General features: G+C 26.6%; 1 protein-coding gene across 4 annotated transcripts in view; it reads left to right on the top strand.

Annotated features, from left to right (window-relative positions):
* LOC117174400 overlaps positions 1–14,222 on the top strand; it is a 478,217-nt gene that overhangs the window by 272,544 nt on the left and 191,451 nt on the right. For all 4 annotated transcript variants that reach the window (XM_033363493.1, XM_033363492.1, XM_033363491.1 and 1 more), the window contains one exon: positions 13,755–14,042. In XM_033363493.1, coding sequence (XP_033219384.1) covers positions 13,755–14,042 — 288 coding nt within the window. The remainder of the gene's footprint in view (positions 1–13,754; positions 14,043–14,222) is intronic.

The following is a 14,222-nucleotide window of genomic DNA, read 5'->3' as shown; positions in this document are numbered from 1 at the left end:
GATATTAAATTCGTTTTTTTTTTTTTTTTTTTATTCAAAATTCATCTTTTTGGTTGAAAATGAACATTTTTGGTGAAAATTCGACTGATTTCTAAAAAATAACAGAATTTTATTTAGAATTAAAATCTTTTAGGGTTGAAACATCAATTATTATATTTTTCGTTGAGAAATATTAATCCTTGTAGTTCAAAATTCGTCTGTGGTTAAAAATTTAGCAATTTTGTTAAAAATTTATTTGTTTTGTTAAAAAGTCATCTATTCTGCTTAAGAGTTAAACTATTTCTTGAAAAATAAAGTTTTCTTTTTTTTTAGAAAATTCTACTGGTTAGTTGAAAATGCTTGTTTTCCAGCTTAATTTCAGCTAAATATTTGTTAGAGAATTTGTTTTTGTTTGAAAATGCATCTTCTGTGGTTGAGGATTCAACTGCATTGTTAAACATTCATCGTTATAAAATAAATTCGTCTCTTTGGTTAAACAATTTTTTTAAACTGAATATTGAACCTTCTTATTTATTGATTAAAATTCAACTTTTTTTCTTAAAAATTTAAATACCCAAACTACTAGTTAAACTACTTTGTTAAAAATTGATTTTTTGGTTGAAGATTCCTCTTTGGCTTAACGTGTAATTATTTTGTTCAAAATTCTTTTTTTTTTGTTCAAGATTAATTTCTTTAGTTGAAAATTTAACTATTTTGTTGTAAATTAGAATTATTTATTTTGATTTAAAATAAATTCGTTTAAAAAATTTTTTTTTAGTATTCATATTTTTTTAAATTGAAAATTCATACTTGTCAGTTGAAAATAAATTTTTTTTGTTGAAAATTCATCTTTTCTGTTTGGAAATTTGATCACTTGGTTGCAAATTAATATATTTTGTTGCAAATTCGTCTCTTTGCTTGAAAGTTCAACTATTTTGTGAAAAATTAAATTTTGTTGTTGAAAATTTATATATTATTTTTTAGTGAATGCGCTTTTTTCTTTGAAAACTCATCTCTTTTGGTTTAGGATTCGACATTTTAAAAAAATTAATTTTATTGTGTTCTTTGAAAATATTCAAAATTCGTTCAAACTTCAACATTTTAGTTGAAAATTCATTTCTTGGGTAAAAACTTCAGTTACATACTTGGTTAAAACAATTTTTTCTTAAATATTTGCCTAAATTAAAAATTCATACTTTTTGGCTGAAAATAAACTTTTTGCTTTTGTTAAAAACTCGTCTTTCCTGTATGAAAATTCGACCACCTGGTTGGAAATTAATCTATTTTTTTGTAGATTCGTCTATTTTGTTTTAAATTTCAACTATTTCGTGAACAGTAAATTATTTTTGTTGAAAATTCATCTTTTATTATATTATTCAGTTATAATTGAAAAACAACAGAACCCCGATTTACTAACAGTGTCGGGAGTTACCTGCATACAGCTTAGTTGCCAACAGAAGTACATAATATCGCGCAATATACTCGATTGAGTACTCGCGTTCTGCGGCCTTTCCAAGGCGATAGTCGCAACCGCCTCTCGCCTCTTGAGCTGAAAAACTGCGTTGGCCAAGCAGTTCTAGGAATTACCATTATTAACCCGGGGTTACGAAATTTAGGGTCTGGTGTTATATTTCGACGTGAAATCTTAAGCATTTAATACTGAATTAAATACGATACCTAAATTAATTTTATTAAAAAGAATTGATTTCTCAATTTTCGTAAAAAATTCCCCTATTTCAACTGTTTTGATATAATTTTTGGCTTTGAGGTTTAAATTCATTCATTCATAATCATAAATTAGAGTCTATTATAGGGGCGTTTGGGTTTTGTAGGTAGCTCGGATTAGGAGTGAGATTCAAGAAACAGAGAAACAAAGCTATGGAGAATTAACAATAACACTTTGAACTAGACTTGAAATTTACCTGACAATGACCACCCTACTAATAAATGATTCCCTTTCAAAATTTCCTTTTGTGTCAAGCTTCAGAAAATGCACTTGGGACTGTCAAGGGAACTGGCTGACACTAACAACAGGTATTCCCGAACCTAATTTAACTAAACAATAGAATTAAGGATGTTCACTAGTTGTCTCAAGTTCAGAAATGAACATTCTTAAAAATTATCCATAAAAGTAAAGAATATATTCAAATAGTTAATTTTAACTAATTGTGGAATATACCTGAAGGTGAACTTTAGAAAAGAATATTACAGGTTCAAATTATTCATAACACAATAGTTTTGTAGAGTCTTATTAATTTGTTTTCTCTATAGGTAAACAATGCAATTATTATTTAATCCTAATGTTAAAGGGGTCACTTTATTTCTTGAAAGATTATAGACAAATCTCGTTGGTAGGTTTTAATAAATAAATTAATTGTATCAAAAAAAATTATTTAAAAATATAAGAATTGCAACTTTTAACCAATGAAGAAGAAAATAATGAGAATACAGGAATTTTAATTTAAAAATTATAAGTTTTCAACCAAAAAGGGGAGTTGCGTTTTCGATTGAAAAAAATTAAATTTCAATCAAAATATAAGAATTTTAAACCGAAAAAAAATCATCAAAGAGATGAATCTTCTAAAAAAATTTTGTTTCAATTAAAATATTTCGACATTTACCCAGATAGTTAAATATTCAGCCAAAAAAGATCAATTCTCCGCGAAAAATGTAATAGTTGATATTTCAGCGGAAATATTTTGTTTTTAAATAAAAAAACACCCGAATTTAACTAAAAGGTGAATTTTTACTAAATGGATACATTTTTTACAAAAGAGATTTATTGAAAGCTGAAAGTCGAGCTTTACCATTTCTAGTTGAAAACAGATATTTTTTATTTGAGAATTCTTCAACCGTAGAAAAATAGTCTTCATTGTTTGAAATTGCCTCCTTTTATTATTAAAAATTAAACTGTAATTGGGTTAAACATTTTGGCTTGAAAGTCCAACAATCTAAATGAACCTTCTCGGTTTTTGACTGAAAATCTTTAATTTTTGAAAACTCGTCTGTTTACTAGGAAAATTCATCTCTTTTGATTAAAAATTTGACATTTTTAAATTGAAAAGTCCACTACTTCTTCGAAAGTTCGTGCATTTTTTTGAAAATGAATCTTTTTTTTTGTAGAAAATAGATTTTCTTAGTTGAAAATTCACCTTTTTGGTTTTAAAATTCACCGTATTTGGCAGAATATTCATCTTTTTTGGTTGAAATATCAAAAATTACATTTTTCGTTGAGAATTTATCTTGGTAGGTTAAAAATTCAACTATTTGCTGAAAATTGAATAATTTTCATGAAAATTCAAGTGTTTTGTTAAAATGTCATTTTGTTCAGTCGAAAATTCAACTGTTTTGTTGAAACTTCGTCCTTATGGTTGAAAATTCATTTCTATAGTAGGAAAGTCATCTTTTTTTTTTTGGTTGAAATAAATCAATTTGAAATTTATAAAATATATTTTTTTTTATTAAAGATTCTGTGTAAAAAATGTTACATGATTAGAATGCGAATCTTATAATGTTAATGGTCAGGAAAAGACCAGTTTTTCTGGAAAATTGCAGGGAATTTCAATTATTTTGTTGAAAATTCATTTTTTAAAATAAAAAATCTAACTTTTTGGTTAAAAATTTAACTGTCTTCTGAAAATGTCGTCTTTTCGGCTAAGAATTTTCTTAACAATTCATCTATTTTGTTGCAAATTCGTCTCTTGATTGAAAATCCAACTATTTGTTTATAAATGCATCATTTGTTTTATTTCAAATTTTTATTGAAATTATTATATTTTCCATGATTTGAGAGCATTTTGAGTTGTGAAATCTGAATTATTAAAGAATAAATAATTTTAAGTTTATACTGTTCAAAATTAATCGTCCTGAATTTCGAAAGAAAAAGTTTAGAAAGAAATATATTGTATACCCAGATTCAGAAGTGAATAATTCATACCATATTCATAATCCAATCTTTGATATTCAGATTCAGATACCTTCAATTTGAATGTCTATATTCCAAAAAAAAAAACGAAGTTCTTATTTCAGTCATTCAGAGTCTGATACTGTTTTTTTTTTTCATTTTCTTTACAAATCTTATTCTCTGTGTGAACTTTTTCCAAAATTCCAAGCGACTTTCTTTGTAATATTATGAGAGTAATGCGACTTTTTTCAAGGCTTCTGTTGACCTGGGCCCTAAATATTGTCAATTGTTTATTTATTTTTATTTGAATTTTGTAGTGATTCAGCTAGCTTGGAAAATTGGTTGGTAAAACAAACCTCGTTTCTTGGAAAATAGTATGAAGTCCGCAGGTAGGGAAGGTTACTCCTGCAAATACTAGAAATGCCATATACTAGACCAGATTATAAACCCAAGAAACATTGCGAATGCCAAACCTGAATCTTGAATATTCAGTATTTACTATAACTATGGTGACAGGAGTTTGCAATCTCGTTTCTCAAGCCAAAGAATCAAGATCCCAGATCCTTGCAGGGTTATCGACAGATCTTTGTTTTCAAAAAGAATAGCTTTCAAGGATTTTGAGTCCTAAGTAGCTTCCGAAATTGGGGAAACCTTCCTAATCTTATAACTACCGCAGTGGCTTTTTAGTTCTTACTTTCAACTCCAGCAAAGTTGTTTTTCACCCGAGACCAAATAGAAACTTTCATATTTTCGGCTTTCAACTTGTTTCAGTAAGAAATTAACTTTCAAGTCAAAAATAAGCCGACACGCTTGTCAATTTTTTTTATACAAAATTAATTTTATGTAATTAACTAATTATGTATAATCATAAAAATCTAATGCTAATATAAAAAAAACTTATAAACAATTTTAATACTTGGGTTGAAAGTTCATACTTTTCATTGAAAAATTTAATATTATATTTTTGGTTGAGAACTTATCTCTTTTGGTTAAAAATTCTACCATTTGCTTGAAAGTTTAATTGTTAATTCAATTATTTGATTAACAAGGTTTCTTTTGTGGATTAAAATTAAACTACTTGGTTGAAAGTTGAACTAATTTTGTTAACAATGTTTTTTATTGGTTGAAGATTGAACTATTTTTTTGAAATTTCGTAATAAAAAAAAAAAATTAATTTTTTTAACTGGAAATTGAACTATTCCGGCTTTTGATTGAAAATTGATCCTTTTATACTTAAAAACTCAAATATTAAAGTTTTCATTGAAGATTCATCTTTTTTTGGTTGAAAATTTAACTAATTGGTTCAAAGGTGGATTACTTTTTTAAAATTGTATGCTATTTGTAGAAAATTCAACTATTTTGTTAAAAATTATATATTTTTTAAATTCATTTCCTTTGGTTAAAATTATTAATATTTATAATTTTTCATTAAAAATGCAACTGTTTTAATTAAAACTTATTTCGTTTTGGTTGATGATTCAAATGTTTTGTTGAATATTGAACTGTTCGTAGAACGTTCGTCCTTTTGGCTTAAAAGGTCAATTATTCGATTAAAAGTTTAACTGTTTCGTTGAAAATTTAATTATTTTGTAGAAAATGCAACTTGCTTAGGGGGTAAGTTTAGTTCTTTTGTTTGATTGAAAATTAACATGTTTTGATTGAGGATTCAACTGTTTTGTTGAATATCTGTATTTTCTATTGTTGAATTCAGCTGTTTTTTAAATAAAATAAAAATATTTGACATGTAGTTGAAATATCGAATGTTACATGTTTCGTTGGAAATTAATTGATTTGGATGGAAATACATATTTTTTGTTAAAAATTCAATTATTCCTGTTAAAATTCATCATTTTAATTGAAAATTAATACCTGTTTGAAAATCAGTTTTTTTTGTAGAAAATTATTATTTCTTCAACTGCAAATGAAACTATTCGGATTGAATATTCTATCATGTTAGTTGAAAATTTCATCCTTCTGGTTGAAAATTCACCTTTTTGGTTGAAAATTTAATTATTCTAAGTAATGATTCTTCATTTTATTAAAAAATCATTTTTTCACTGAAACGTTTAACTATTCCAGTTGAAGATTCATCACGTCGTTTAAAAATGCAACAATTTTTTTGAAAATTAGTTGTTTTTTTTTAGTTAAAAATTAGTTTTTTTTTTAAACTGAAATATAACTTCCAATTGAATATGCCATAATTTTAGATGAAAATGCATCCCTTTTGGTTAAACATAAATTATTTGACTGAAAATTTAACTATTCAATGTTGGGTTAACAATTAAACTTTTTTAATTGTGAATTCACGTGTTTTGTGAAAAATTATTTTTTTTTTGTAGAAATTAATCTTCTTGGTTGAGAATTCATATTTTTGATTGAAAGTTCAAATACTATAGTTAATTATCATTTGAGTTGAAAATCCCATTTTTTGTTTGTTTAAACTTCAACTATTTCTTTTAAAGATTCAATTGGGTTGAAAATTATTTTTTTTTCAACCATAAATTTAACGATTTTTAAAATGTATTTAACTATTTAATTTATTAAGTTTATTAATTATTTAATTTTATTTAACTATTCCCTTTTTGGTTGAAAATCTATACTTTTTGTTCAAAATGCAACTATTTAGTTAAAAATGCATCACTTTGGTTAAAAATCTGTTTATTTTTTTGTTGTTGTGAAAAATCCATTTTTTCAAACTGAAAAGCTAATCATCCTGTTTTTTTTTGTTGAAAACTGATCTTTTTTTAAAATTCAGTTATTTTATATTAGTTGAAAAATTGTCTTTTTGTAGAATATTAATCTTTTTAGTTAAAACTTCAACTATTTTACTAAAAATTTATCTATCTTGTTAAAAAACCAATTCCTTTACTTGAAAAATCACGAACTTGAAGCGATTTAAGTAGAATTTAATACCCATTTTAATTTGCAGCTCTAAATTTGCCCTGCATTTTAAGTATAAGAAGACGAAATAAAAATGTGTTATGATTATTCAAATTCATGGACCCTAGAAACAAATGCAATAACTGATTAATTGTGTTTTTAGTATTGTCTTAAAATTTATATTTTGTTTCCAATAATTTGCCCCACATTTTTTTTAACACTAGTAGAAAATAGCAGGAGTATGAATTTTCTTCGAATAAGAAATGTTACGGGTTTGTAATCGACCACCCAAGGCAATTGTTCTGAAATTACAATTGTTTGCGAGTAAAGAGCTCAAAGGAAGGTCGTGGCTCGTGACCAGATGTAGGCCTTTGGGATGCTGATTAAAGTTGTAAAATTGGCCATTTTTTTCACTCTCTCCTCATTGTTTTCACAGAAATAATCGAGAAGGAATTCGCTCAAGATTTGCAATAAAACAAATGAGACGGTTTGATCGTTGAAAGGTACACTAGACATCCTACCAAATGTAGAAAACTCAACTAAATTGACGCGGGAAACCCCTAAGCGTTAGAATTTGTATATTTTTTTGAATTTCAAATCCAATTTAAAAACATCAAGCTTAAAAGGTCTTCCAATTTGAAAACAGCCATGAAAGATCCCTTTTTACAAATTTTAAATTTGGAAAGTTATCAGTTTCAATCAGTTAAATTTCAAATTTGAAATTCTAAAAATACAAACACTGTTCATTTAAAACTTACAAAATTAGAGACTTTTAAATTTGTAAATATAAAAGTCAGTTATACAAAATTTAAGATTTTTAATACATAAGCTTCGTAATAAAAAAAAATCAGTGAAAAATAAAGACACCTTATTGATTAATTGTTATTAATAAGATAGAACTATTTTGAGAAATCAATTTTGTTTGATTTAAATGTCAAATATTAATGATTAAAATTTAATCAGAAAGTTGAAAATTTCAGAATTTTTTATTTTGGATGCTTTTATATTTGGGTATAGTCCTCAAATTTAAATGATTGAACAATACTAAAAATATTGAATATTTTAAAACTACGGAAATACAGTGAATCCCTTCAATAGCCCTCCGTTCTATAAACCTTTCGATAATCGACGCCGCAGGTAGGTGTAACAGGAGGTGCGCGGGGTCTGCGGTTATCATTCAGGCGAGCACTCAAGCGTGAACAAAAAAAAGCGGAGTGGGCTATAATGAGTTAGTTCCCACCCACCAGCAGCCCCAAAGTCGGCACTATAGAAGATTTTCACTGTATTTAACATTTTTTGAAGTACCTGGGATAACTAAATTTTAATAATAGTTATAAAAAAACTCAATTTAATGATTTTTAAAACAATTTTTAGTAGTTTTTCTTTTAATTCGCCAGTCTTTTAAACTCGCATTTATTTATTTACATTTCATCAAATTTGTTTTCATTACATTTGTAGGAATTCAATCGAGTTCTTCTGATTTTCCTTAGATTCTTCTAAATTCACTCCAAAACTATAGGAATTAATAGACTTCTTTGGATTTTAGGACTTGTTGAATGCATGTGAAGTTACAATAACTATAGTTAATATTTTTTTATTGTTAGAGGATTTAGGTATTTCTTTTGAAATTTTTTGCTGTTTTTTGGTTGAAAATAAATTTTTTTTGTAACTGACAATTTTATAGTTGTATTTTTTTTGTTAAAAATTGATTGTATTTTGTCGAAAATTCTCCTTTTTCAGTAGGACATTAACCTTCTTCGTTGAAAATTCTTGTTTTTGGATGAAATTTCAACTTTTTGGTGAAAAATTAATCTACTTTTTAGGGAATTCTCAAATTTGGTTAAAAATCCATTTTTTGAAATTGAAAATTCAACTATTATAGTAGAAAATTCACTTTTTCGGGCAAACTTAATTTTTTAAATTGAAATTTTAATTCGACAATTTTTAGTGAAGTGTCTTTCTTAGTGAAAAAGGTCACGTATTATTTTGTTACAATTTAGTTTTTTGGTAGAAAATTCAGTTTCTTGCATAAAAATTTACGATTTTGTTAAAAAGTGGTTTTTTATTTATTTGTAAATTAATTTTTTTAAGTCAAAATTTAAATAGTCAATTTTTATTGTAAATGTATTACTTTTATTTGTTAATTTAACTATTTTGTTGAAAAGTCATGTATATTGTTAAAAATTCGTCTTGTTTGATAGAATTTGGCGGAAAATTAATCTTGGTGGTTACAAATTGATTTTTACGTTGAAAATTCAATTGTTTCGTGAAAAATTAATCTACTTTGCAAAAAATTGTGCAGTTTGGTGAAGAAGTAATTTTTTGTTTGAAAATTCGATTGTTTTTTTTGTTTGTTGAAAATTGGTATTTTTGGATTAAAAATTCAAGTACGTTTTTAAAACATTCAACTATTTGGTTGATAATTTTGTTTGTTGAAAATTCGTCTTTTGGCAGAAAATTAATCTTTTTGCTTTAATTTTTTTCTCTTTTTTTTTATAAGAACTTCATCCTTTCAACTTAAAGTATAATGTACATTTTTGGTTGAAACTTATTAAGTATTTTGAAAAATATTCTATTTTGTTGAAAACTCAATTGCTTTGTAGAAAATTCGTATTTTCCTTTGAGGATGCAACTATTTTGTTGTACATACTTTTCTTTCGGTTGAATTCTATTGATTGAAAATAAACATATTTTTTGCTTAAAATTTCAACTATTACATTTTATGGCGAGAATTTATTTCTTCTGGTAAAAATATATTTCTTTGTAGAAAATTCAATATTTTGTTTAAAAATGCATTACATTTTTAAACTGAAAATTGAACTATTCAATATTTGGTGGAATTAAAAAGTTTTTTTTTTTAAATTCAACTTTTTGGTTGTAAATGCATCTTTTTAAGTTGAGCATTCGTCTTTTTTTGTTAGAAAATTGATATTTTCAATTGGTGATTCATATTTTGGGTTAAAAATTTAAATATTTTGTCAAAAGTAATTGCTTCCCCTTCTCTACAATTTCAAGTTGAAAAGTTCAAATACTTTCGACTTTCTATCCTTTTAAATTCGACTTTTAAATTCAATATTCTACAACCTCTGAAATATCTATAATTAATCAATAGAGTGCTTAGTGCTTTTATTATCTTAAAATTTGAGCCAAATTATAATCTTTGAAGCTGAAAATCTAAAATTGTTATCTACATCTCTCGAGATCCCAATTCTTGAGTATTGCTAAATCACTAAGAGGTTCTCTACCCTAGCTAGCAGAATTATATTCAGAGTCATGCCAGGTTACCTGGACCCTTCTTAAACCCTCAATTTCCCCTCTCTTTTTATTTCGGTAAGCTTCAACCTGGCTTGTAAAATTTTCTGCCCCGAGCAGAACAATTTCAGTTGTAGTCGGGGCAAGGAAGAGTCAGGTACTCATCGGCTACCTTCCTTCCAGTTCAGAAGATAAATTTGAGTTGAAGTGAAAAGTAGCCTCTTACATTTACAATCAGTTCCAAGTGTTCTACAAACTGTTGATATTTTATTTTAAAAAGTTTAAACAAATTCAGTGCTGCAACTATCTGGATTTAAGTTTGCAAATTAGTTTAAATAAAGATTTGACACGGGAGAAATTACCGGTTTGCTCTTTGGATTGGTGAGTTTTATTAATCAACCTTAATCAGATTAGGGTCTTGCCATTTATTAAGGCTCGAATTAGTGAAAGTTAAAATAGTTTTATCACGAACAATGATTTCTGTTTTCAATCCGTTCACCCGGCCTTGGAAGTTGAGAAAATTGTTTGCGTCGATGTGATTTGTAATAGTCTGGTTTTATGAGCAATTCAATTTTTTTCCAACTGCATAAATACTTTTATGATGGAATTATGATCCAGAAATATCAGTAAGCTAGGGTAGACCAGAAAGAAAAATTTCCGTCTTGATTTGTCGTTTATTTTCTCTTGTAATTTTCAAATTGGCAGGTTTATTAAACATAAAAGTCTGCAGTTAGAAAGTATTTAAAAGTGAGATTTTTCATATAAATTATTTATGGAAGTTTTGGCATTTAAAGTATAAATTGTTGAAACTATCTGTTACTATCGTCTCATAAATCTTCAAATTCGTCGTCCTTTTCAATTTTTTTTTTTTTACATAATTCAGATTTCACTTCCCATCTTAAAGTTTTTGCACCAATTTTTGCAATGCGATCAAGCAAAAAGTTTTTTGTTGGGGTAACTTTCTTTCGCGTGTCTGCTGAAGAGGAAGTATTAGTCTAGAATTCTAGGTTATAGGAAGTGCAATCCCCTTTTTCCTATTTCAAACTTTGTATATTTTATACTAACAGCGAACCTTAGAGCTTCACTTTTTACAGTTTTGTTAACCATTTTTTTGTAATAACAAAAGTGAATAAAATTGTTTAAAAGTGATTGTAGCCTTTTTACCCGTTTTTAAGGAATTTATCTTCTTACCCTATTTTCAAGAAACTCTTTTCTTGTTTTTTTTTTTTTTTTCGTTTAAATGTGAACCCAGAAAGAGAATTAAATTATTTTTTTTTGAAAGTTCATTTTTTCAAAATGAAAAGTCTTAATATTTTTGGCTTATAATTAATTTCTTTTCATTGCAAATTCTAATATTTTGATGAAAATTTAATTATTTTGCTCAAATGTTGCTTTGGATAGGAAATTGGTCCTTTTGGATAGGAAATTGGTCATTTTGGATTGAAAATTCTTCGTTTGGTATAAGATTATCATTATTATTTTTTCTTATTGAAAACTCATCTTGATTGATTGTAAAGTCTATGATATTTTTGTTTCAGAATTAATCTATTTTCGTTAAAAATTTAATTATTTTGTTTGAAGTTCAACTACTTGGTTCAAAGTTGAACTACTTTGTAAAACATTTATTTTATTGGTTGAGAATTTTGCTCTTTTGTTCAAAACAGTTAAAAAAAAACATTTTTAAACTGAAAATATGACGTTTCCATTTTTAGTGTAAAGCTGATAGTTTTTGGTTGAAAATTCTTGGATGTTAAATTACTCTCTTAAGAAATTCATTTATTGGGCGAAGATTTAACTATTTATTTTTAGAAATGCAATTTTTTTTTAACTTTTGTTAAACTGTAAATTTAACTATTCCATTTTTGCTTTAAATATATCATTTTTAATGGAAAATTTGAGTAGAAATTTAATCTACTTGGTCAAAACTTGAAATAGTTCGTTAAAAATTCGTTTCAATCATTAAAAATTCATCTCTTTACGTAAAGATTCAACTTTTTTGTTGAAAATTTGCCCTTTTAAAGTAAAAATTGTATTCTTTTCGTAAAAAGTCCAACAGTTGGGTTGAAAAATAATTTTTCAGTTGAAAATCATATTTTTGGGTGGAAAATTCTACTACTTTGGAGAGAATTCGTTCTTCTCGTTTGAAAATGCAACTACTTGTTTGAAATTGCTATTATCTTTCAACTGACAAATCTTTCTCAGTAGAAAATATAACTCGTGTTAAATATTCCTGTTTTTTTGTTTAAATCTTCTTCTCTTTTGATGGAAATGTTGAAATTTTTTAAATTAAAAATTAATCTATTTTGGTTGAGGATTCTACTATTTTATTGAAATTTTTATTATTTTGATTTAATTGAACCACGTTCAATTAAATGTTTTTGTTCATTTATATTTTACTTTTATTATTTTGTGTGAAAAATTTACCTTTTTCTATATTTAAAATCCAACTAATTGGTTGAAAATTATTTTTTTTTTGTAACTTGAGTTTTGGTACAAAATTATTCTTCTTGGTTGAAATTGAATCTTTTTTGGTCGAAAACTTTTCTTTTTGTATTTTTGATAGAAATTTTCTTACTTTGTTATTTGAATTAATTCCCCTGACCCTGAAGCCAACAAATTACATGAACAATTTCTACCAAATTTTTAAATTTTATTTAACAAAATTTTTTTAGTAAAAAATCAATCTTCTTGCTTGAAATTTGACCTTTTTTTAAGTTCTGATTTTGATGAAAAAAAATCGACCATTTAATTAAAAATTCAACTATTTGCTGAAAAATTTATCGGTTTATAAGTAATTTTATTGCTGTTGAACATTCATTTTTGTGGGTTGAAATATCAACTATTTAGCTAACAAATTAATTTTTGTTCTTGAAAATTTATCTTTTGAATAAAAAATGTACCATTTTTTTTTGTAAAAAAGCTCTTGGTTCAAAAGTCTACTGTCCTCTAAAAAAATTACACTTTTTGGTTTAAAGATTCAACTACTTGATTAAAAGGTAAACTATTTTCTTGAAAATTGGTCTTTTTTGCTTGAAAGTTTCCACTATTTGGTTGCAAAGACAACTGTGTGGTCTAAAATTATTTTGTTATTAAAAATTTAACAGTTTTGTTGAGAAACTATCTTTCTTGGTTGAAAATAAACTTTTTTGATGAAAATTTATTTTTTCGGTTTCAAAAGCCAACTTGTTTTTAAAACATTTTACTATTTGGTTAATAATTAATTTTTTTTTTTTAATTGATCATTTTGGGTTTGAGAGTAATTTTTCTAATATATTCGACTCCTTAGCTTCAAAGCTTAATTCTTCCGTTAAAAATTTATCTTTTGGTAATATCGAATTCAAAGTGGTACAAAATGGTCCGGTTACTGGGAAAGCTAGTCAAAGCTATGTCCATGATTTTTTTCCTTAAATTTGGAATTAAATACAACATTTGGTCAGGATATCAATTATTCAATTGGTATCAAATTTTTACGCAGATCAATATAAATAAAATGTTTTTTGAACAATAATAAAATGTAAATTTAAATGAAAGAGCCCCTAAAAAAGGAATGATGTGAAAAAGGACATATTTATCCGCAAAAAAATTACTAATTTTAATGATTTTTCATCTGATCGATCCAGTAGCCGGACTACCTTAAACTATAGCAAAATGTCTTATCAGTAAATATGATATTAATGATGTGTATTGAAATTGAAAGTAGTGATTAATTTTGTGAAATGTTGTGAAATTTGTATTTCAGAACGGTCTTTCGAGCAGTTGTTGTAGCAGTGATAGCGACGAGGAGCCGGTCACGAAGCAACCACGTCTGAGCCGAAGGCAATCACGAGAGTCTGGAAGGGAAGAAGGTGGTGGTTGTAGTTCTCCAGGGCAATACGCTCATTCGACACGCTCTTCAGGACGGGCAAAACGCGTCAGAGCATTCAGACCCTGTCCTTCTGCCTCTGACCCTGGCACATCGAAAGCCGACCTTTCTGACAGCGACGTGTCTTCCGAGAACAGATTCATCGACGATGGATCCTACTTTGAGGTATGCATTATGACTATACAGCTGATATTTCCAGAAAATCTAGAATTTAGAACATTAGTGAAGAGATTAGAATGCCAACTGATACAGCTGGTATTTTTATAAAATGTAGGAAATAAGTTAAGAAATGAGAGTGCCAAATGATTCAGCTGGTATTCCAGAAATTTCTAGAATCTAGAAGAT

This window comes from Belonocnema kinseyi, chromosome 6 (genome assembly GCF_010883055.1).
Source record: "Belonocnema kinseyi isolate 2016_QV_RU_SX_M_011 chromosome 6, B_treatae_v1, whole genome shotgun sequence".
Taxonomy (NCBI): domain Eukaryota; kingdom Metazoa; phylum Arthropoda; class Insecta; order Hymenoptera; family Cynipidae; genus Belonocnema; species Belonocnema kinseyi.
This window is presented reverse-complemented; position numbering and strand designations above follow the sequence as displayed.